Genomic DNA, 25,732 nt, shown 5'->3' on the forward strand with positions numbered 1-25,732 from the left:
TGTAAAATATTCTGTGGCACTAATTTGAAGTCCATTCCAAAAAATGTGGTGGAAGCAGGCTGAATAATAGGGGAATTGGATAAATACTCGAAGGGGAAAATTTTGCAGGGCTATGGGAGAAAGAGCAGGGGAGTGGGACTAATTGGATAGCTCTTTCAAAGGGCCAGCAGAGACACGATGGGCCGAATGGTCTGTAATTTAATCTCTCTCTATGCTGGCGGGACTATCTGCAAATGCTTAATCTCATTCTTTTGTGAAAGGGAAGGCATTCCTTGCCTGTTCGCAGTGAAATAGTTAAGGATTCTGCACTTTGCAGGAACTCCAGCCTCCTGCCTCTCTGCCTCTGGAAAGAGCTGGCCTGGCCAAAAAAAAATGCGCCTGCGCGTTTCCAGAAACCGAGCTACAGAGAGAGAGAAAAACAAACAGGGTCCTTTGTCTCATCATTGCGACGATTTCCGTGTCTGAGCCAGCAAGGGGAACACAGCTAAGAGAATCTGCTTCTTGCACAAGTGTCGATTTGCCACCCTCCTCAGTATCAGATTTTTGTAACAGTTGCGAGCAAGTAGCGCTTTTTCCTCTGTCTCTCTCCCAACTTCCCTTTGTATACAAATAGTATCCAGCCTGGAGGACAGATACAGCAGACAGAGAGAGAGATTGCCGAGGCCTCTCCGAAGCAGCACACAGCCAGCAAGTCGACCATGGGGGGAGACGTCTGAGAAACGCCAGGCAGTCAGCCAGCGCCGATCACTAAACCCAAAGCAAAGATAAAAAAAAAATGCACGAAAAAGAATCGGCGGAGAGAGAGAAACAGCCGGTGGAAATGGCAGGAGAGAAGGATTCTTACTGCTCCAGCTGCCTAGACATCTCCTGTCCAGCTCCAGGCGAACCCTAATCGAAGCCTGTCCGGCGTGGCTGGGGTAGCGAGGAATTAAGAAAATAATTTTAAAATAATTACAGAAAAATAATTTTTAGAAAGAAAGAAAACATGGAGAGCGTGGGGAAATTCGAGTTCAACAGGAAGGATCTGATCGGCCACGGAGCTTTCGCTGTTGTTTTCAAGGGTCGATACATCGAGGTAAATTTCCCTGGTCAGTTTCACTGGGAGGGGGGGAGGGGGTTATTACTGCAGCTAATGTCCACACTCCATCTGCATTATGTCTTTTGTTATTTCTCGCCTGCTGCCACAGTTCTAGAAATCTTGTGTATTTCCACCGGATGTCTCTTCATTTCTTCCAGGGTATAAATTCTGTTGGGGGGAGCCGATCACGTTAAATGAGTTTAGTGCAACCTGCTTGCCTGATGTGGGGCAAGTTAGAACAAGTCTCCTCCATCAGCCCCACTCTCCTTAAAGTTCGGCTCCCAGCGTTAATTTTCCTAGTCAGGTATAAGCTCAGCAAGTTTCAGATTAATCAGCTCGCTTCTGTGCCCCCCCCCCCCCCCCAAATCTTTAATAAAACGGATCTAATGCACACAATGGTAGATTTGCACATTTCTACTCGTCCCCATTAACGAGAATGGGTGAGGTTCAATTTTTTTTAGATCTAATTGATTTCAGCAATTGCAAATTTTGTTTCAGAAACCCGATTGGGAAGTTGCTATTAAATGTATCAACAAGAAAAACCTAGCAAAATCTCAAACCCTTCTGGGGAAGGAAATTAAAATATTGAAGGTAAGAGCATCACTTTATTTGACATCTTTAATTTTCCTAATTTTTAACAATTTGCATAAGTGCAGACATCTGGAATAATCGATGTAGAGTTTAGCCCTTCAATCCTGTGGTTTTATTTCCTCTTTCAGGAGCTGAAACATGACAATATTGTGGCCCTGTATGACTTTCAGGTAACAGCATGTTATTTTGGCGTTTCCCATCAATTATGTTTCAGTTTCTTATTTATTTTAGGACATTTTTTTATTATCATTGACGATTTCAATGATTTATGAAGGTTAGGGTCCTCAACTGTACGGATGATTTACTTTGAAATCTTTCACCACAATCGATGACCTACATTATCAGTCAATAAATTATAACTGAGGAATAAAGAGAAATAAATGCATACTTCTGATGAACTGTAGACCAGTCTTTTTTCAATGGTTGATTTTGGGAGGGGCTTTGTGTACTGTGGGAAGGATTATCTGCGCTGGCCCTGGTTTTATTAGGATTATTTGCCCTTGAACCATGGTTTTATTGGAATAATTTCCCCCGTCCCTGGTTTCATTGGGAATATTTGCCCCCTAAACCCTAGTTTTATGGGATAATTTGCCCCCTAGCTCTAGTTTTATAGGGATTTTTTTTCCTGAACCCTGGTTTTATTGGGATAATTTGCCCCCTAGCTCTGGTTTTATTGGGATTATTTGCTTCCTGAGCCCTGGTTTCATTGGGATCATTCGCCCCTGAGCCCTGGAATGCTCTTGTCTTGGAATCTGAGACACTCTCCTGACTCCTGCTGTTTGGGTCCAGCTGAGTTTCCCGCATGCGCAGTGAGCCACCAGCTGATCGATTGTTGACATTGTTCCTGGGCCCGCTTCACTACGCATGCGCCCTGGATGCCCCGCAGCCCTCCAATGCGCCGGCTGCCCGCAAAGGCCTCTGGGAGATGTAGTCCGCTGCGTCATTCGCCTCCTGCAGAACCAGTCCCAGCAAAACTACAGCCTCCAGGGGGCTGTGCGCGGCAGAGTGACATCACGTAGAATGGGCTGTTGCAAGCAGGGCAGGGATTGATTGGGCAAAGCAGGGTCTCCCTATGTGACAGATCATAGGAAACATGACTAATGTTACCCATTGCAGGAGCTGTGGCTAATATACTGTGTAGCACCGAAAATAACTGTTGTAAGCTCCTGAACAGGATAAGGCTATTTTTCATTATGTTCCTCTTGCGGCAGAGCCAAAGAATAGAACCAGGGGACACAAGTATAAGATAGTCACTAATAAATCCAGTGGGGAATTCAGGAGAAACTTCTTTACCCAGAGAGTGGTGAGAATGTGGAACTCGCTACCACAGGGAGTAGTTGAGATGAATAGTTTTGATGCATTTAAGGGGAAGCTGGATAAACACATGAGGGAGAAAGGAATAGAAGGATATGCTGATAGGAAAAAAAGATTTGCAGTTATATCAGCAATTTTCATGACCTCAGGATGTCCTAACATGCTTTGCAGCCACTGAAGTACTTTTGAAGTGTAGTCACTATTGTAATGTAAGAAATGAAGCAGCCAATTGCGCACAGCAAACTCTCACAAACAGCAATATAATGATCAGATAATCTGTTTTATTGATATTTATTGAAGGATAAATATTGATGCCTTAGACATTAGGGAGAAGCCCCCTGCTCTACTGTGAAATAGTGTTTTTTAAACTTTATATCCACCTGAGAGGGCAGACGGGGCCTCAGTTTAACATCTGATCTGAAAGGCAGAACCTTCAATTGTGCAGCAGTCCCTCAGTACTGCACGGGAGTATCAGTTGAGAAAGGGTAAAATGAAGTATCTATGGAGGAGGCTCATGTGCAGCATAAACACCAGCATGGACCTGTTGGGCCAAATGGCCTGTCTCTGTGCTGTGAATACTGTGTCTTTCCTTCTACTTTCCTGAGGATTGCACATAAATAGTTTCTTTATTTGGTCTCTGCAACCTTTTGACTAGGGTGATGCGTTACTTGCCAACACTCACAACTCCAACCAAACAGTCGGAATCTTTCTGCCACTTGTCAGAGATGAGTAGCGAGTTTTCAAGGATGGTGCTCATGAGGAAAATGACTCACTGAGCTGTTTCACAAAACCAGAAAGCAATTCTTTACATTTATCATATATCAGGAGGCCATTCAGCCCATCATGTCTGTGCTGGCTCTTTGAAAGAGCTGTCCAATTAGCCCCACTCCCCTGCTCTTTCCCCGTCGCCCAGTAAATGTCCTCCCCTTAACTATTTATCCAGTTACTTTTTGAAAGTTGCTATTGAATCTGTTTGCACCATCCTTTCAGGCAGCACATTCCAGATCACAACACTTTGGTATGAAGGCGTCCATGCTTCTCTTTATTCAGTTGGATTTCAATGAAAGGCATCAATGCACCATGTTATATGTGCCTGGGCTGTTTATTGTAGTTTATGGCAACACCTCATTTTAAAATTCTCATCCACATTTTCAAATCCCTCCATGGCCCCGCCTCTCCCTAGCTCTGTAATCTGCTCCAGCCCCACAACCCTCCAAGGCATCTGTGCTCCTCCAACACTGGCTGCTTGTGCATCTCCAAATTTAGTCGCTCCACCAATGAAATTTGTATTGAAGTTTCCTACTTAAGTCAAAACCTGCAAAAAGCAACACAATATTACTGCTGAATTCTAATGGAGTGGGAGCTGTGTGGCGTGTAGCTTGGTACATTTAGTTTGTTTAAGATCCCATGTTCCACCTTCAGCCCCTTACTGCAATGGCCTACCCCTGCTCCTAATTCGTATGTTTGTACGTATGTAGTACATACAGCCGATTAGGTGAGGGGATGATCAGAATGTTCTTGGAAATTCAAAATAAATGTTAGAGTTTGATGCCTGCTCCATTAATAGTTTGCACCGTACCTCATTTAAATCAGCTGTATGTACCGAATGTAAGAATGCTCACTCTCTGAGAGATATATAGGGCCCTCTGTATTAGAACAGAGGAGTTTAAGGCAGCATTTGATAGAACTGTTTAAAATTATGAGGGGATGGGACATGGTAGACAGACACAGAATTTTTCCAGTGGGTTGAGGACTTTAGGATGAGGGGAGTGATCTAGTTTTTAAAAATTATTATTTCATGGGATGTGGGCATCACTGGCAAAGCCAGCATTTATTGCCCATCCCTAACTACCCTTGAGAAGGTGGTGGTGAGCTGCCTTCTTGAACCGCTGCAGTCCATCTGGTGTAGGTACACCCACAGTGCTGTTAGGGAGGGAGTGCCTTTAACTTCACAGGAGTGTAATCAGACAAAAATACAGGGAGGTGACAGGGGAGTGGGATTTAGTGTGCGCAAGGATGTGTGTGGCCTGGTGCTTCATGGATTTTAGTGCTCACAGGATGGGAATTGCGGCATCAGTAAAGAGCGTTTTGGAATAGTTGACAAAAGTTTGGATGAAGGTTCCAACGGATGTAACCATGAGTTCGACATTCTCACCACTCTCTGAATGAAGAAGTTTCTCCTGAATTCATTACTGGATATATTAATGGCTGTCTTATATTTATGAGCTCTAGTTTTGGACACTCCCACAAGTGGAAATATCTTCTCTACCTCTACCCAATTGAACCCCTTTCTAATCTTAAGGACCTCTATTAATAGATTCTGCCGTGTGTTGCCCACGCCCTTAATGGTTCCGAATGCCTCATTTAAACCAGACAGAAATAATGTTCACAATTTTCCAAATGCCTCAGTGCTGACCCTTACTTGTCGTTTCAATGAATAATACAGTTTGAATGAAGATGTCTATCAAAGTGAGTGCAGCCTCCCAGACTCGTGCCTCACCTAGTAGAATTCCTTTTCCTTTTGGCCTCCTTGTCTTGAGAGACAAATGGGTAAGCGCCTAGAGGTGGTCAGTGGTTTGTGGAGCTAGAATGCTAGAATTTGATGCCCGCTTTGTTAATAGCCTGTTTCTTTGCTGTAAATACCATGCAATTCTCCAAACAGACAAATGGACAAGTTTATTCCCAGTATTCTGGGAACGAGTATTCCTGATTACTAGGGTAGTTTGTGTATTTTCAAAATCATGCTGAAAAAAATGGTAAGAGGATGTTTTGTCCTGTAGGTTTTTATTTATTTTCTAGAGCCATTTTTGGACGGTTCCCACTTGAATTTCAGCTCCTTTGTTTGGCTGCCTCTGGACTCATGTCGGAACTGAACTGTTTTTGCACATTTGCTGTCTGCACACAGGTGTTTTTTTTAAAAAAGGAATATTAGCATCACTGACAAAAAAAGCATTAAAGCTGAGCCAAAACCCACAACATCCGCTGTGGGATTGATGAGTCTGGCAGTGCTTTGTAAAAGGTCTAACTATTAAAGGGAAGACACCAGTGTCTAGATACAGCGCAACTGTAGGTTGAAGGTGCCAATTGGATTGCGAGTGGAAGGAGACCATTAAAGGGTTAATTGGCATTCTACTGTCTGAAAAACCAGTGTGGGTGGTCTAACCAGTTCTTCCTCTGATGTTCAGTGACCAGTATATACATGCACTCCAGTTGGATATATTGATGAATAATTGTTGTTCAGTGGTAGCATTGTTTTTCCTCAATGGGTTATTTATTTTATTTTTTATTTAGAGATACAGCACTGAAACAGGCCCTTCGGCCCACCGAGTCTGTGCTGACCAACAACCACCCATTTATACTAACCCTACAGTAATTCCATATTCCCTACCACCTACCTACACTAGGGGCAATTTACAATGGCCAATTTACCTATCACCTGCAAGTCTTTGGCTGTGGGAGGAAACCAGAGCACCCGGCGAAAACCCACACGATCACAGGGAGAACTTGCAAACTCCGCACAGGCAGTACCCAGAATTAAACCCGGGGCCCTGGAGCTGTGAGGCTGCAGTGCTAACCACTGCGCCACTGTGCAGCATTATGGTAAATGTTTGTGCTGATCGAGGTATGAGATGCCAGTGTTGGGGAATGGAATGGAACGTTTTTTATTTTAGGGCTCGGTGGGTAGCACTCTCATATCTGAGTCAGAAGCTCATGAGTTCAAGTCCCACTCCTGAGACTTGAGTACAATAGGCAGGCTGACACTCCAGTGCAGTACTGAGGGAGTGCTACACTGTCGGAATTGCCGTCTTTTGGATGCCCTCTCAAGTGGATGTTAAAAAAACCCAGAGTACTATTCGAAGAAGAGCAGGGGAGTTCTCCCCAATGTCCTGGCCATAATTTGTCACTCAACCAACATTATTAGAGCAGATACAAAAACAAGAAATGCTGGAATCACTCAGCAGGTCTGGCAGCATCTGTGGAAAGAGAAGCAGAGTTAACGTTTCGGGTCAGTGGCCCTTCTTCGGAACTGACAAATATTAGAAAAGTCACAGATTATAAACAAGTGAGGTGGGGGTGGGGCAAGAGATAACAAAGGAGAAGGTGCAGATTGGACCAGGCCACATAGCTGACCAAAAGGTCACGGAGCAAAGGCAAACAATATGTTAATGGTGTGTTGAAAGACAAAGCATTAGTACAGATTAGGTGTGAATACACTGAATATTGAACAGCAGCAAGTGCAAACCTGAAGAAAAACAACCTGAAAAAAACAGTGGGTAAGCAAACTGAACAAACTAAGATGAAATGAAATAAATGCAAAAAAAGATTATTGATTCTATTTGTGGGAGCTTGCTATGCGCAAATTGACTGCTGCATTTCCTATTCTAAAACAGTGACTACACTTCAGAAATTACTTCATTAGCTGTGGAAAGCTTTTATTCTTCATCACCAAGTGTGTTTATCACATAGTTCATACTTGAAAGATAGCATAATCATACCAAGATTAAAAAATCCTGAACTGTGCTTTAATCAAACCTGTGTCTGTTACTAAGAGCTGGACTGCAGATTGGGTCAACTCATTTCAATTTGGACTTTGCACCCAGTAGTGGGAGTTAAATTTAATCCCTCGAGGTAGGACGCATTTGAATCAGAGTTCCAGAGGCGAACAGATTCTGTCCCACACCCCTCGGCTGGTGTCCATTATGTGGGACCTTCTAACATATTGGGTCTCCACCCCTTCTTGCCCATCGCTGCTTCTGAGGACTGAGTATTTCCCAGGCATAACCATTGGCAGCCGTGCCTTCATCTGCCTGTACCTTAAGTTCTGGAATTCCCTCCCTAAACCTCTCCGCCTCTCTACCCCTGTCTCCTTTAAGATGTTCCTTAAAACCTCTTTGACCACTTGCCTGGATGACTGCGGCTCCAAAAGCACTCAAGAAGGTTAACACCATCCAGGACAAAGCAGTCCACTTGATCGGCACTCCATGCATCACCTTAAACATTCATTCCCTCCACCAGTGGCAGCAGTGTGTACCATTTACAAGATGCACTGCAGCAATTCACCAAGGCTCCTTCAACAGCACCTTCCAAACCTGCAACCTCTACCACCTAGAAGGACGAAGGCTGCAGATGCATGGGAATACCACCACCTGCAATTTCCCCTCCAAGTCACACATCATCCTGACATGGAACTATATCACAGTTCCTTCTCTGTCACTGGGTCAAATTCCTGGAACTCCCTTCCGAACAGCACTGTGGGTTACCTACACCAGATGGACTGCAGTGGTTCAAGAAGGCAGCTCACCACCACCTTCTCAAAGGCAATTAGGGATGGGCAATAAATGCTGGCCAGCAACACTACATCCCAGGAATGAATAAAAAATTAACAATTTGATCATCTGCCCTAATATTTCCTTATATGGCTTGGTGTTAAATTTTGTTTGATAATCATTCTTGTGAAACACCTTGGGACATTTTATTACATTAAAGGTGTTATATAAATGCAAGTTGTTGTTTGTATTTCTTCTGTAAAATACTACAAAAAAGCCTGGTGCTTAATCCAGCCTTGTTGAAAGTCATGGCTCAAAGCTTTGGCATTTTATCCATTTCCCAAAATTGCGGCCCACCCATTGTCAACTCCTGATAGAAAAACAGGCTGCAGGGGATGTTCTGATTCAGTTTGGAACTGAGAGTTTCTTTGTTTTCTTCTAAACTTAACAGAACCATATTCTAAGCAGACTACAATTGACCTGGATTTCCTGTCAGCACTGAATTTCTGCTTTAAGCTGTTCCAATACAGAAAGGCTTAAGATGTGATTATACTGGTAGCCATCTGTGTGCCTCCCTGTATAGTGGCTTGCAGTTGTTTTTATATTCCATATATGAATAATTTATCACATATGTATACCTCAAAATAGTGCATCAATGCCCATGAAAAATGATTTTGATTTGATTTTAAACTGTAATCATTTGCTTTTCATGTCTTCCCTGCTGTCACTAAATGCCACCGAAAGCTCAGAGATATTTAGTGCTTTAACCGAGGCTTGTGATTGTTCATTTGAGTGGGGAATATTGCTAACAGGAATCTCTGTGTCTCCCCCCACTCGCAGTTGCCTGTCTTGGCTTTGAACCTCTTGAGTGTTTCAATTGTTTAAGCCATAGGCTTTTAACTTGGGGTAATGGTGGGGATTGAGGGTGGGGGAGGGTGTTCTGAGACCCTGGAGTCTGGGGAAGTTTGTGGGGTTGCGGGCTGGTGTCCATGAAATCACAGCAAGGGCTACAGGTCACCAGATTTCTGTCAGTCTATCAAATATCTATATTCACTCACTTAGGATTTTCTAAATGGGCTGCTGCATAGCAAATATGAGTGGAATCTCAAGCCAATTTCCTCTTTGGTAATTCAGCAATACTAAACTATAGCAACCCCATCATTGCCTAGCTGGGCACTGAAGGGGGGCTTTTACTGCTCTGGTTTGGTTGTGTCGTGTGTGGCTCAGCTGCTGACAAGATAGGTTCATTTGAAATGACTTGTGTGGGATTTTATAACTCAATCTCGCAATGATTACTTCATAGTTGTGCACATTGTAATGAAGAGCTTCTGATCACTAGTTATAAAGAAAAGAGCCTTCATTTCTACATTGACTTTCAGAATCTCAGGATATCCCAAAGCGTTTTACAGCCAATTAAGTATTTTTGAAGTCTAGTCACTGTTGTAATGTAGAAAATGCAGTCACCAAACTTGCACACAGCAAGATTCCACAAACCAGCAATGTGAAAATTATCAGAAACAGTATTTATTTTTTATTTAGAGATACAGCACTGAAACAGGCCCTTTGGCCCACTGAGTCTGTGCCGACCATCAAACCACCCATTTATACTAATCCTACATTAATCCCATATTCCTACCCCATCCCCACCTTCCCCTACACTAGGGGCAATTTATAATGGCCAATTTACCTATCAACCTGCAAGTCTTTGGCTGTGGGAGGAAACCGGAGCACCCGGTGGAAACCCACACGGTCACAGGGGGAACTTGCAAACTCCGCACAGGCAGTACCCAGAATTGAACCCGGGTCGCTGGAGCTGTGAGGCTGCACTGCTAACCACTGTGCCGCCCCGTAGTGTTATGGTTATATTACTCGTAATCGAGAGGCAAAAACAGAAAATGCTGGAAATACTCAGCAGGTCAGGCAGCATCTGTGGAGAAAGAAACAAGAGTTAATGTTTCAGGTCTGTGACCTGTCATGAGAGTGCCCATCTTGAAGAAGTTCTGCTGTTCTCTCTGACAAGATTTCCATTTGCCTCTTTTACCTTGTTCATCTTCATTGTTTTCTATTTCCCTTCTGGTGTGTTTGATCAGGTATCTACCAAAACTCACTTTCACAGTCACATCTCCTTCCTCAGCAACTGTCTCTGGGTCTGACTTATTCCATGTGGATTCCAACTAAAGTTCCACCCTTCATGTTTCCGATCTATCCACGATTACAGATATCTCCCAGTTCTGAAGAAGGGTCACAGACCTAGAACATTAACTCTGGTTCTTTCTCCACAGATGCTGCCTGACCCTGCTGAGGGTTTCCAGCATTTTCTGTTTTTGTTTCAGATTTCCATCATCCACAGTATTTTGCTTTTGTGTAGTATTCCAGAGGCCTGGACTAATGATCCAGCAACATGAGTTCAAATCTCACCAAGGCAGCTGGGGAATTTAAATTTAATTAATAAATAAATCTTGAATTTTTTTTTTAGAGATACAGCACTGAAACAGGCCCTTCGGCCCACCGAGTCTGTGCCGACCATCAACCACCCATTTATACTAATCCTACACTAATCCCATATTCCTACCACATCCCCACCTGTCCCTATATTTCCCTACCACCTACCTATACTAGGGGCAATTTATAATGGCCAATTTACCTACCAACCTGCAAGTCTTTTGGCTTGTGAATAAAAAGCTCGTCTCAGTAATGGTGATCATGAAACCACTGGATTGTCGTAAAAACCCATCTGGTTCACTGATGTCCTTTAGGGAAGGAAATCTGTCGTCCTTACCTGGTCTGGCCTACATGTGACTCCAGACCCAATGCAATGTGGTTGACTCTTAACTGCCCTCTGAAATGGCCTAGCAAGCCACTCAGTTCAAGGGCAATTAGGGTTGGACAATAAATGCTGGCCTTACCAGTGACATCCTCGTCTCGTGAATGTATAGTAAAAATTACCAGCTCATCTGTTTTTAGTGATATTGGTTGATAATAAATATTGATTTACTGTGGGATCTGTACTGCACTGGGAGTGTCAGTGTAGATTTACGTGCTTTGCTTTCCGGCGTGGGACTTGAACCCACAACCTCATAACTGAGGGGTGAGAGTGCTACCCACTAAACTGGCTGATAGTCTGCAGTCACCATATGAAGAGGAAGACAGCAAACATGCAGAATCTGTGTTTAATGTTTCAGACCTCATTACCTCACGCACTGTGAGATCTTTGTTCCTGCGTTTGTCACATTTGCAAGCTGTTAACCAGTGCATCTCCTGCCCTGAGTAGGAGAAACGGTGTCTGTTTGGGAGTGCAGCAGATGGTTTGTGCGAGTTGTTCATTTGAACAATGGCCTTGTACTTTATCTCTCGCTGGTGCCAGGCAAGGAAGCTGGACTCCAATTGGCTGCTGAGTGGGACACGTCAACAAGTGCTGGGCCAACTGAAGAGTTGAGAAACAGTAATTGTAGCCTTCCCCCACCCCAGTACCACATTCCCCTCCTTTCCTTCAGCCAGCAGATTTATTTGCTTAAGGGTGGAAGAGTCCCAACGCAGTCTGCTACACTTGATAATCAGATCGCTACTGGACCTGTGATGATCAAGATCCCAGGATATGCTTGGCAACCCCTTCAATCGCATGAATTAAATTCTTAGTAATCATATTTCCCTCTGCAACTAATACTTGTACTGACTCCTTACCCTCACTGACTAGGTTAAGACAACAACAACTTGCATTTACATAGGACATTTTTACTATGTTAAAGGTGCTAAGGTGCTTCACAGGAGCGATTATAAAATAAAATGAACACGTAAGGAGATATTACGACAGGCGACAAAAAGCTTGGCCGAAGAGGTTGTTTAGTTTTAAGGAGCATCTCAAAGGAGAACAGAGAGGTTTAGGGGGGAAATTTCAGAGTTTGGGGCCCAGGCAGCTGAAGGTACCGCTGCCAGTGGTGGAGCGATTAAAATCGGGGATGCTCAAGAAGCCAGAATTAGAGAAGCGCAGAGATCTCGGAGGGTTGTGAGGCTGCAGGAGATTACAGATTTAGGGAGGGGCGAGGCCATGGAGGGATTTGAAAACAAAGGTGAGAATTTTAAAATTGATGCATTGCAGACCAGGAGCCTGTGTAGGTCAGTCAGCACAGGGGTGATGGGTGAATGGGACTTGGTGTAAGCTAGGAAATTTTCATGATATTATTATAGGGCAGCCATAGGAAAGCCTGGGACCTGAGCCACTTAGCAGTGAATGATTGGATGTTGAAGACATGGGTGTGATAGGAATAGGCAAGTTTCGAAGCTTTGCGTGGAACTTAATGAGTCTAGAGAGAAAAAGGAGCCAATAAATGGGTTCATGGGAGAAGACAGAGCCAAAGGTGTTCATATAAATTCAAGGATTTTATTAAAAAATGGTAAATCCTCAATCCCATTGCAGCCAAGCCATATTCAAGTTTGATCAGTGCTTTGATTCCATGGAATTTCATAGAATCAAATAAATCATACTGCATAGAAGGAGGCCATTCAGCCCCTTGTGCCTATGTCAGCTCTTTGAAAGCGCTAAGCAATTAGTGCCACCTTTCTCAGCACTTTCCCCATAGCCCTGAAAATTTTAAAGCATAGAGTCACAAGACCATTGTTCAGCTGTGAGTACAATGGGCTCTTTAACTGACCTGCACCCACCTCCACTGCCCTTTACCTAGGGCGGGGGGGGGGGGGGTGGGTGGTGCGAAAAACGGCCTGCCTGCCCCAGACCAATCAAGGCCCTTAAGTGGCCACTTAACGGCCACTTCAGGGCCTTCGCCCGCCTCCATGCGGATTTTACGAGTTGCAAGCAAGCGTCCTGGTGCCGGGAAAGGCTGCCTGGGAAAACCAGGTGGCTGCTGATCGTCCCGGGAGAGTGGGGCCCTGCTCATCGGGCACAGGGTGCCTGATGGATGGCTGCCCCCACTACCGCAACCACCTCCAGCACCCAACACACTCCCCTTCCCCCCAACTGACCACCATCGCCTCGCCAGGGCCCGACCAATTACCTGCGGCGAGGCAACCAAAACTTAACTTTCCTCCTGGCTGCACCTCATCTTCTATCTTGCGCTGGGCTGCAGTCCCAGCAGTGGCCACCACTCCCAGTGGCGCTGCTGGGACCAAGAGCTGCCGGCCCACTGATTGGCCAGCAGCTCAATGAGGCGGGACTTCCTTTCTCAAGTGGGTGGAAGCCCTGCCTCAGAACAATTAAAGCCTGGGGACCCGTAAAATACGGAACGGATTCCCAGGTGAGGCGGAAGCGGGTTCTCCACCGACTTTTACGTCGGAGGCCGGCTCCCGTCTGCGCACCGTAAAATTCTGGCCACTGAGTCAGACAACACCAGGAAAGTCCAGATCAATTCTAGCATGTTTGGCCAGTCGAACAGTTTTTATCTATGGGTTTACACCCACTGGGGCAGAGCTGGCATGTCAATATGGTGGCATTTACATGTACTGTAAGGATAAGAAAGAAAGACCTGCATTTGTATAGCGCTTTTTACATTCTGAGGACATCCCAAAGTGTTTCAGAGCCAATTAATTAAGTTTTTTTAAGCATAATCGCTGTTGTAATGTAGGAAACATAGCAGCTAATTTGAGCATAGCACGATCCCACAAACAATGTGATAAAGATCAGTTGATCTGTTTCTTGTTTCGTGATGTTGGCTGAGGGATAGATATGGCCCAGGACACTGGGGAGAACTCCCCTGTTCTGATAAATATGGTATCGGAAACCGGGCAGAACTCCCCTGTTCTTCTTTGAACTAATGTTGTGGGATCTTTTACCTGAACAGGCACATGGAGCCTGGGTTTAGTATCTCATTGAAAGACAGCACCTCTGACAGTGCTGCACTCCTTCAATACTGCACTGGAAGTGTCGGCCGGGATTATGTCCCACAGCTGAGGTTTAACCCATGATGTTCTGACTCAGAGGTGAGAGTGCCACCCTCTGAGCCCCAGTTCATATGGCTGAGAGTAACAAACTGCATCTGGAACATTGGCTGGGGGACCAGAATGGAGGGAAGATGAAAAGATTAGAAAAGCCTTTGCAGTTTCTATACATAACAGTCTGCTGTCCTGAGATTGGGACTTAGAGCACAGCACTTACCAAAAGCAGGAAGGTTGTTGGGCTGAGACTTGCCAGACCCATTTCATTAAAGTTGCGACTTCCATCCCACCATTCTGGCCTGGATTTGAGCTCCAGCCCCACTGCCCAACCCAGTCTTCCTGGAACTACCATCGTATCATTTTTTCGTGAACCTTCTCCTACAGAACCTCTCATTGTCAGCTCATTGCCATCCTTCATTGGCCATGAAGTGCTTTGGGACATCCTGCGGTTGTGAAAGGCGCTATATAAATTCAAGTCTTTCTTTCCAGTCAGGAAATTGTGTGTTGATGCCCATCTCTAGGATTGCAACACACCGTCTGATAGGGAGTAGGATACAGATTCAATAGTAACTTTCAAAAGGAAATGGGATAGATACTTGAGAACCGGAGGACACCGATTTAAGGGGATTGGCAAAAGAACCAGAGGTGACATGAGGAAAATCTTTCTAATGCAGCGAGTGGTTAGGATCTTGAATGCACTGTCTGAGAGTGTAGTGGAGGTAGATTCAATTGTGGCCTTCAAAAGGGAATTAGACAATTATCTGAAGAGAAATAATTTGCAGGGCTACTGGGAAAGGGTAGGGGTATGGGACTAGCTGAATTGCTCTTCCAGAGAGCTGGCACAGGCTTGGTGGGCTGAATGGCCTCCTCCTGTGTTGTAATCACTCTGTGATTCTCAATCAGGGTAGGAGTGGAATGGCTGAAGTGTCTTTGGGAAATGTGGTAAAGAACTATAGAAGCACAGATTCATTCTCTATTCTGCTACATTTCTGCTGTTATGTGGTGAGATCCAATTACGAGTTGGAAACATGGAAAGAAACATAAAAAGATTTATGGCACAGAAGGAGGCCATTTGGCCCATCGTGTCTGTGCCAGCCAAAAAGGAGCTATCCAACCTAATCCCACTTTCCAGCTCTTGGTCCGCAGCCCTCTAGGTTACGGCACTTCAGGTGCACATCCAAGTGTTTTTTAAATAAGATTAGGTTTTCAGTTTCTACCACCCTTTCAGGCAGTGAATTCCAGACCTTCACCACCCTCTGGGCGAAAAAATTCTCTCCTCAACTCCCCTCTAATCCTTCTTTAAATCAATGCCCCCTGGTTATTGACTGTACCGCTAAGAGAAATGGCTGCCTTACTTAGATGCCTGTCTTTCCTCTTCCTTTAGCTTCTCCACCAAGCAACTCCTAATCCCGACTTCACCACCCTCCTAACTTCTTCCCTACCTTTCATATAACCTCCCCATACTATTCATTCCAGTGACCATTCTCACATGCTCATCATCTCTCACCGCCTTTCTTTACTTAAGGCTACAATTATTGATGAGGTACTCTCTGATTGTTTTATCATCTTACTTATATTCCCCAACACTTCTCAAATCCCACTTAGCTCATCATTTTTCTCAACATTCACTCGACATTAGTAACCGTGTCTCCCATTTTCTCCTTGTAATTTTGATGGGACCCTTGATGCTCGTCCATGTGTTTTCAAAGAGTGAAATAAATAGATTCATTGTTTTGTGTTTAAATGTCACACAATTCACTTAACAAGGCATTTGCTGCACTTTTCACTGGGCTGTATGTGATGGGAGTGTGAGTGGGAATCTCAGTCAGTGCACCTGATTCAAGGCTGGCCTCTGTCATCAGTGAGAATGGTGATTAAAAACCTCTACCTACCCATATTGCAAATTAAAAAGTGCAAAGAACATCTTAAAACTATGTAGAGCAGCTCGAATGTCGTTATTTCAGTCCTGTTTCTAATCCATAAATCCACACCATTAGAATTAATTAATTTTGAAGGATGAGAAATCAGATGTGCTTCCAGTCAGGTATGCTAACCTCCATGCTTGCCGTCCTGATCGAAGTAAAATAATAGGGACAGGAGGAGGCCATTCAGCCCCTCAAGCTAGCTCTGCCATTCAGTTAGATCATGGCTGATGTGTACCTCAAGTCCATTTATCCGCCTTTGCCCCTCATCCTTTACCCAACAAAAAAAATCTATCAACAGCCTTGAATGCTCCTATTGTCCCCCAGTATCCATCGGCTTTTGTGGGAGATAGTTCCAGGTTTCCATTACTATCTCATCCTAGTTGTAGTTCCTTCGACTCATAGCCACACTGATTGGTTGGCCTATTTTATGTGTCTGGTGTTGCTTTGCACTGGGCAAGATAGAAGACATCATCCTCTGTCATCTGACCTCTTATCCCTGATATTTTGAAAAATAGTGCACTCCGCTCTCCCTGATAACTACAGTTATGGAGCTTTGTTTCATTAATAATGCTGGGGCTTTTTGACTTAGGTGGTTAAATAACTAACCCAAATTTGCTTTTACGTAGAATTAAACAGAATATACATTTGGCCCCACTAGTTTGTGCTGGTGTTTATAACCCACATGAGTCTCCTCCCATTCCATATACCTCATCTCAGCCTTTCAGCAGTTTCCCAGAGACTAAACAACAAGTGGTTTGTTAGTTTGTCTGTGTTGTCGGAAAAATGTTCGTCATCATTGGGTTGGCAAACCCTTTGATCTCTGTAAAATGGACCGTCTTTTAAATTTTTTTTTAGTAAACAGCCAAGAGTGTTTATTAACAGGTCACAGCCCTAATGTCCTTTAGGGAAGGAAATCTACTGTCCTTATCATGTCTGAGCCAACGTGTGACTTCAGATCCTTTGCAACATTGTTGACTCTGAAGTGGTCTAGCAAGTCTTCTTAGTTGTGTTCAAGAAGACAGCTCACCACCACCGCTCAAGGGCAATTAGGGATGGGCAATAAATGCTGGCCTTGCCCGTGACATCCACGTCCTATGAATGAATGAAAAAAGACGCTAACGAAAGCAGTCTGGCTTTGGGAACAGTGTGATGAAACAAGCCATCAACTTGATAAAGGTGGTAAGGAGAGGGGTATTTTACCCCAAACTCGTTATGTGAGCTGATTCACCAAGTGGGATAGTGTTTATTATCTTTATTTCATTATGTGAAGCCAAGTTGTATTGATTTGAATTAAGCAAATCTAATCGTAACTATTGCTGAGTACATTCACCTTATAAAAACATTCAAGATAGGAGCAGGAGTAGGCCATTTGGCCCCTCGAACCTGCTCCGCCATTCAATACGATCATGGCTGATCTTCTACCTCAACTCCACCTTCCCGCACTATCCCCATATCCCTCAATTCCCTTTGTGTTCAAAAGTCTGTCAATCTCTGTCCTGAATATACCCAATGGCCGAACATCCACAGCCCCCTGGGGCAGAGAATTCCAAAGATTCACAACCCTCTGAGTGAAGAAATTTCTCAATATCTCAGTCCTAAATGGCCAATCCCTTATCCTGATACTGTGACCCTATGTTCTAGACTCTCCAGCCCGGGAGAAACAGCGTCTCAGCATTCACCCTTACTGTGGAATAAAGCAGCTTAAAATTCAAACCAAGCTTCACCACACCTCGTCTGTGCTTGGTGAGGTTGAGCATTGATCCGGGCCTTGAGTGTTTGCCATTGTTATGACCTCCTGCTTGGCTCCCAATTCGTTGGGTGTAGGGCGAGTGTTATTCAACTCCAATAAAAGTCAGGCGTGCAGCTGTGCTAGCTGAACCCCAAAAGCTATCTGCAGCAGACCTGATTTCATAGCAGTCCCCATTAGTCCTCCAAAGTCTCATGGCCTTATTGCCCATTCTGCTTGTGAGGCTGGACAGCCAATGCCAGGGTATGAGAGCAGGATATGATTTATGAACTCAACCCTGTCATTCAATGGGAACTTCCTAGTGAGCCACTGAATAGCAATTACGAGTGGGAACTACAGCTACTAATACCGCTCTAGCTCTCTGTTGCCAATCCCTCTTCCCCAAACACCTGTAGCGATTTTAGCCTGATACCCACTAATTCCACATTGACCTGGTGTTCCTGCTCTGAATTAGAGGCCTGCTACCTGACCCGAACCAGACGGGACCCGACAACATGTGTCGGGCTCGGGTCGGGTCGGGTTGAGCCGAATCCAGGTTGAGTCGGGTCGGATCGGGACGGACACACACGGTAAGTGCTCTGCTGGTAAGTATTGGAATTTTAAAAACTTACCTGAGCTGGGAGTCCGGGTCAAAACTGAGTCTGCGCAGTGAGCGAGTGACGTCACTATGACATCATCGCGCATGCACTGTAGCTTCTGGCAGGTTCGGTGTCAGGAAGGTAAGTAAAGGGATGGTCGGGTCGGGTCAGGTAGTGGCAGGTTCGCGTCGGGTCGGGCTCGGGGCAAAATCGGAGGGACTTGGGCCGGGTCGGGCTCGGGTCCGCTGTAGTTTGATCGGGTTCGGGTCGGGTTCTTTTTCCTGACCTAAAGCAGGCCTCTACTCCGAATGGCTCAGTACCACACTGGGTGATGTGTTCACAAATTGAACCCATTGCATTTATATTCCTTGTTTCACATCCCTCCCGGGTCTCACCCTTCCCTTTATCTGCCCTACAACTCTCCGAGATATCTGCCCATCTCCAAACCTGGCCTCTTTCACTTCCCCGAATTTTAATTGCTCCACCATTGACTGCTGTGCTTTCAGCTGTCAAGATCTTAAGCTCTGGAATTCCCTCCATTAGCCTCTCTGCCTCTCCACCTCTCTGACCTTCTTTAACTCGCTCCTTAGAACCTACCTCTTTGACCAAGCTTTTAGCGCTCCTGTGAAGCACCATGAGACAATTTACTACATTAAAGGTGCTATATAAATGCAAGCTATTAATACAGATCCAATCCTCTAATCCTCTGTAAATATCTAGTGGTTAATAACTACAAGTACAGCTGCGTGCAGAGAGTGCAGCTTGACCTTTCATTGTATTTTCTGTGCAGAGTCTAGTTTAGCCTGGTCAGGGCTGTATACATATTTAGATAAGTTGATACTGCTAAAGTCTGTTATAAATGGGCCTGTTTATGGCTGGCTGTATCTAAAGTCTGATAATTAGTTTGTCCTGCACTGGTCTGCCTTTGTGTTAGACTTTTCTTTACCTTAAACCCCTTTGGGACAGGATTTTCTTTGGGAGGTCCAGCTGGGAAAGGTGACAGTGGGGATGGAGATTGGGGGGGGGAATGGGGGAGGGGGGGAAATCATCCTTTCTACTTCTGTTAAATAGTGAACATTATTCACTAGTGTTTGTCCAATAATAAAAATTGCCGACAAGCCACATATGGAGCAAAGGTAACACTGTTTTAGCTGCAAGAACTAATTTTAATAGAAAACACCTTATAGGTAATGCAGCTAGTTGTACAACACACACATGTATACTCACTTAACAAAGACCACCTTTCAGTAATCAAGGAAGTAAAACATTCCTAAAAATCAAAAAGCATTTTGATCTTCTTACCATTTTACCAACAAACACACAAACATCAGTATTGAGATCACGTGACCCATCAACAGTGTCTGTCATTCGTAGTTTATTTACTGATCAGAAATGCAGTTAGCCACATCTGGCAGCCAGTTAACACTGGGTAAAAGGGACTTTTAACTGACATTAACATCAATGGTTACAGACCGACAAATCCCACGCAGTCGGCAGCACTGCCAGTGATAAACTTATCAGGTCTCTGAAGACCCGTGGTAGTGGAGTCATGATTTTTACAGGTTTTCCCTACTTTTCTTAATTCATTCATGGGATGTGGGCATCGTCGGCAAAGCCAGCATTTATTGCCCATCCCTAATTGCCCTTGAGAAGGTGGTGGTGAGCTGCCTTCTTGAACCACTGCAGTTCATGTGGTTCAGGGACACCCACAGTGCTGTTAGGAAGGCAGTTCCTGGATTTTGACCCAGCAACAGTGAAGGAACGGCGGAATAGTTCCAAGTCAGGATGGTGTGTGACTTGGAGGGGAACTTGCAGGTGGTGATGTTCCCGTGCAACTGCTGCCCTTGTCCTTCTAGATGGTAGAGGTCGTGGGTTTGGAAGGTGCTGTCAAAGGAGGCTTGGTGAGTTGCTGCAGTGCATCCTGTTTATAGTACACACTGCTGCCACTATGCACCGGTGGTGGAGGGAGTGAATGTTTGTGGATGGGGTGCCAATCAAGCAGGCTGCTTTGTCCTGGATGGTATCAAGCTTTTTGAGTGTTGTTAGAGCTGCACCCATCCAGGCAAGTGGAGAGTATTCCATCACACTCCTGATGTGTCTTGTAGATGGTGGACAGGCTTTGGAGAGTCAGGAGGTGGGTTACTTACCACTGAATTCCCAACATCTGACCTGTTCTTGTAGCCACAGTATTTATATGGCTGGTCCAGTTAAGTTTCTGGTCAATGGCAAACTGCAGGATGTTGATGGGATTCAGTGATGGTACTGCTGTCGAATGTCAAGAGGAGATGGTTAGATTCTCTCTTGTTGAGATGGTCATTGCCCCGCACTTGTGTGGCACGAATGTTAGTAGCCACTTATCCGTCCAGTTCTCATTAATTTGAATTGAGTAGTCTGTGGTCTTCTGCCATGATATAAGGAGGGCATCGTGTTCGTCAGCGCACAGATGTGTGGGACGACCAGCTCACGTACTTTCATCATGACATGCAGAGCTGTAAAGTCTCGCTGAGAATTTGATTCTCCTTGAGGCACTTTTAAGAACATATGAAATAGGAGCAGTAGTAGGCCATTCAGCCCCTCGAGACTGCTTCGTCAGTTAATAAGATCTTGGCTGATCTGATCGTGGTTGTAACTGCATTTTCCTGCCTGTCCCCCATAACCCTTGACTCCCTTGTAGAGAAAAGATCTGTCTAGCTCAGCCTTGAATATATTCAATGACCCAGCCTCTTCTGCTATCTGGGGAAGAGAATTCAAAAGATTAATGACCCACAGAGTCTTCTTCATCTTAAACGGGAGACCCCTTATTCTGAAACTATGCCCCTGGTTCTAGATTCCCCCACAAGGGAACATGCTCTCAGCAATTCTGAAGAAGGGTCACTGACAAAGAACAAAGAAAATTACAGCACAGGAACAGGCCCATCGGCCCTCCAAGCCTGCACCGATCCAGATCCTCTATCTAAACATGTCGCCTATTTTCTAAGGGTCTGTATCTCTTTGCTTCCTGCCCATTCATGTATCTGTCTAGATACATCTTAAAAGACGCTATCGTGCCCGTGTCTACCACCTCCGCTGGCAACGCGTTCCAGGCACCCACCACCCTCTGCGTAAAGAACTTTCCACGCATATCCCCCCTAAACTTTTCCCCTCTCACTTTGAACTCGTGACCCCTAGTAATTGAATCCCCCACTCTGGGAAAAAGCTTCTTGCTATCCACCCTGTCTATACCTCTCATGATTTTGTACACCTCAATCAGGTCCCCCCTCAACCTCCGTCTTTCTAATGAAAATAATCCTAATCTGCTCAACCTCTCTTCATAGCTAGCGCCCTCCATACCAGGCAACATCCTGGTGAACCTCCTCTGCACCCTCTCCAAAGCATCTACATCCTTTTGGTAATGTGGCGACCAGAACTGCACGCAGTATTCCAAATGTGGCCGAACCAAAGTCTTATACAACTGTAACATGACCTGCCAACCCTTGTACTCAATACCCCGTCCGATGAAGGAAAGCATGCCGTATGCCTTCTTGACCACTCTGTTGACCTGCGTTGCCACCTTCAGGGAACAATGGACCTGAACACCCAAATCTCTCTGTACATCAATTTTCCCCAGGACTTTTCCATTTACTGTATAGTTCACTCTTGAATTGGATCTTCCAAAATGCATCACCTCGCATTTGCCCTGATTGAACTCCATCTGCCATTTCTCTGCCCAACTCTCCAATCTATCTATATTCTGCTGTATTCTCTGACAGTCCCCTTCACTATCTGCTACTCCACCAATCTTAGTGTCGTCTGCAAACTTGCTAATCAGACCACCTATACTTTCCTCCAAATCATTTATGTATATCACAAACAACAGTGGTCCCAGCACGGATCCCTGTGGAACACCACTGGTCACACGTCTCCATTTTGAGAAACTCCCTTCCACTGCTACTCTCTGTCTCCTGTTGCCCAGCCAGTTCTTTATCCATCTGAAATGTTAACTCTGCTTCTCTCTCCACAGATGCTGCCAGACCTGCTGAGTATTTCCAGCATTTCTTGTTTTCATTTCTGATTTGCAGCATCTGCTTTTATGCTCTCAGCATCCACCCTGTCAAACCTCCTCACAATCTTAAATATTTCAATAAGATCACCTCCCATTCTTCTGAACTCCAATGACTATAGGCTCAACCTGCTCAACCTTTCCTCATTAGCCAACCCCTTCACACCAGGAATCAAGCTAGTGAACCTTCTCTGAACTAAAGCCTGGCTCAGGTATAAAATTAAAACCCGACCCGACAACAGCCAACCTGAACCCGACCCGCGTCTGAGTCCTTTAATTTTTTTAAATGCCCGACACGACCTGCAAATAACAAATATTATTGAAACAGAAAAAAATCGTACGTTAAAACGAAAGCAAAATGAAACAAAACAGTACAGTCCAGCCCAACCCGACCCGAGCCCGAATGCTAGACGCAGAATACAGACCCGACCCGAACCCAACACGTAGTCGGACTTGGTCGGGTTTGGGTTGGGGAGCCAGACTTTACTCTGAACTGCCTCCAATGAAAGCATACCCCTCCTTAAATAAGGAGATTAAAACTGTACACAGTACTCTAGTTTCTGGTCAATGGCGGCCTTGTACAGTTGTAGGAAGCCTTCCCTACTTTTAAACTCCATCCCCCTTGTAATAAATGCCAACATTCTATTTGCCTTCCTAATTACCTGCTGTACCTGCATGCTGACTTTTTGTGATTCTTGGGCAGCACAGTGGCGCAGTGGTTAGCACTGCAGCCTCACATGTCTTGGGACCCGGGTTCAATTCTGGGTACTGCCTGTGCAAGTTTGCAAGTTCTCCCTGTGACTGCGTGGGTTTTTGCCGAGTGCTGTGGTTTCCTCCCACAGCCAAAGACTTGCAAGTGATAGGTAAATTGGCTGTTGTAAATTGCCCCTTGTGTAGGTAGGGAATATGGGATTACTGTAGGGTTAGTATAAATGGGTGGTTGTTGGTCGGCACAGACTCGGTGGGCCGAAGGGCCTGTTTCAGTGCTGTATCTCTAAATAAAAATAAATGTACAAGGACACCCAGATCCTTCTGCACCACAACATTCTGCAGTCTCTCTCCATTTAAATAATGTCGATAGTCTAGGGCTGCAGATCTCAGTGGATATCTCTCGCAGGTTTGTGCACAAGAATGGATTCAGTCCTTGTTGATACCACACAGGCAGTACCTAACACGAGTGCAGTGGTTTATGGGCACATGCAAGATTCTTGCAACTTATAATCTGAGAGTTACACATAACCAAGGATAAGTCAGTACATGGTGGTTATGTTATTGGACAAGTTATCCAGATGCCTGGACAAACAATCTGCGTCATGAGTTCATAAACCCAACATGACAGCTGAGGAATTTAAATTCAGTTAATTAAATAAATCTGGAATAAAATGTTAGTTTCAGAAATGGTGACCATCGGTTTCACTAATGTTCTTTTGGGGAAGAAAATCTGCTGCCCTTACCCACTCTGGCCTATTTGTGACTCCAGACCCACATTATAGTTGACGCTTAACTGTCCTCTAAATTGGCCTGAGAAACCACTCTGTTGTATTCAAGAAGGCAGCTTATCACCACCTTCTCGAGGGTAATTAGGGATGGGTAATAAATGCCGGTCCTGCCAACGATGCCCACATCCTGTGAATGAATTTTAATAAAAGATTGTCTGAGGTAACGCACTGATAGCCAATGGTACAAGTTGATCAATAACCCAACACGAGTCCATGCCTGCAGCAGCGGAAAGGCCAAAAATCAAACAAAAAGAATTAGATGATTTAAAACTCCTCATAAACTTTAATTGACCATAAATTGTCCATGACATTGCCCACAGTCAGTTGATAAATGAAAATCTTTTTGTCTGCACAAAATGGTCTCAGAGTTGTGAGAAGCTAACTCCATGGAACCAACCTAGTGGTCAGAGTCTGTAACTACATTGTGACAGTTGACATAACAATGATGAATGGTGAATGTTGACATTGCAATTTACAATGGGAAATGCTCAAAGAGAAAAAACTTACAACCAAAAATCCTGGCAACAGGAAGTAAGATCTGTGGATCAGAAATGGGCACCTTGTGGAAGAATATAATGTATCAAAATGCTATTATTTCTAATCTTCATCTTTCCATTTTACAGGAGATGGCGAACTCTGTCTATCTGGTAATGGAGGTAGGTTATGCAGCACGCTCTGGGCTATTTGCTGGCTTGGACTTCATGAATTGTTGCTTCCTGAGTAAAATTGTCCGTGCCAGAAGCACATGTCGGGAATTTGAGCACAGATTCTCTCTGGGTTTATGGAAAAGCGTGCGAGGTGCACTGACTTTTCCTGAACTCGCAGGATGTGTTCCTACCACACACAGCTTTGCTGACGTCATTGAGGTCAGATTTACTGTTGTACCTCCAGGTTTGCAGTTTAAAGTAAAGAGCAGCTTGAAGCAGCCAAGATTCTTTTACAACTGTTTCTAGACAGGGTTTGCCCCGTGCCAACTATTTTTACATCACGCTGCAGCTGATAAACAATTTTAGATTGTGTCACACCTAACCATGGAATTGTGACTTGACTTACTCACCCTCTGTGTTTTTGTGTTTTCCAGTACTGTAATGGTGGTGACCTTGCTGATTATCTCCATTGTAAGTCTGCAATACAGATGGCTTTGTAGAGTAATAGAAAATCAAGATGCTACTGATTGGTCAGCTGTAGATAAGATTATATTCTTACTGTATTTACTCAGTATAGTGATAATAGTGTTCATCATTGGCTGTGATTGATAGTGTCACCTGTATATTTAGCTCCTGAACAGGATAGAAAGAGACAAACAAAGACCTTCCGCGCCCTCATGTTGTCTCAAATCACTTTGCAGCCAACATGAACATACAAACATTTGAATTAGGAGCAGGAATAGGCCATTCGGCCCCCTCTAGCCTGCCCCGCCATTCGATAGATCATGGCTGATCTGATTGTGGCCTCAACTCTACTTTCCTGTCTACCTGCTGTAACCTTTGACTCCCTTGTCAATGAAAAATCTATCTAATTCAGCCTTAAAAATGTACAATGACCCAGCATCCACTGCTCTCTGGGGAAGAGAATTCCACAGACTACCGACCCTCTGAGAGGAAAAATTTATCCTCACCTCTATCTTAAATGGGAGACTTCTAATTTTTAAAATGTGTACTCGAGTTCTAGTCTCCCCATAAGTGGAAACATCCTCTCAGTGCAATGAAGTACTTCTGAAGCGTAGTTTCTATTGTAATGTACATTGTAACATGCACAGCAAGCTCCCACAAACAGCAATGTTTGCTGCCTCATTCGAACCCATGACT

At 44.6% G+C, this 25,732-nt stretch overlaps 1 protein-coding gene across 6 annotated transcripts in view; it reads left to right on the plus strand.

Annotated features, from left to right (window-relative positions):
- Positions 1-394: 394 nt before the first annotated feature.
- ulk1b (unc-51 like autophagy activating kinase 1) overlaps positions 395-25,732 on the plus strand; it is a 112,231-nt gene continuing 86,893 nt past the window's right edge. For all 6 annotated transcript variants that reach the window (XM_068054594.1, XM_068054596.1, XM_068054595.1 and 3 more), the window contains exons 1-5: positions 395-1,075; positions 1,577-1,669; positions 1,798-1,839; positions 24,548-24,580; positions 25,006-25,042. In XM_068054594.1, the coding sequence (XP_067910695.1) occupies positions 986-1,075; positions 1,577-1,669; positions 1,798-1,839; positions 24,548-24,580; positions 25,006-25,042 (295 nt within the window). In that variant the 5' untranslated portion in view covers positions 395-985. The remainder of the gene's footprint in view (positions 1,076-1,576; positions 1,670-1,797; positions 1,840-24,547; positions 24,581-25,005; positions 25,043-25,732) is intronic.

Source organism: Heterodontus francisci, chromosome 23, assembly GCF_036365525.1.
Source record: "Heterodontus francisci isolate sHetFra1 chromosome 23, sHetFra1.hap1, whole genome shotgun sequence".
NCBI classification, from domain to species: domain Eukaryota; kingdom Metazoa; phylum Chordata; class Chondrichthyes; order Heterodontiformes; family Heterodontidae; genus Heterodontus; species Heterodontus francisci.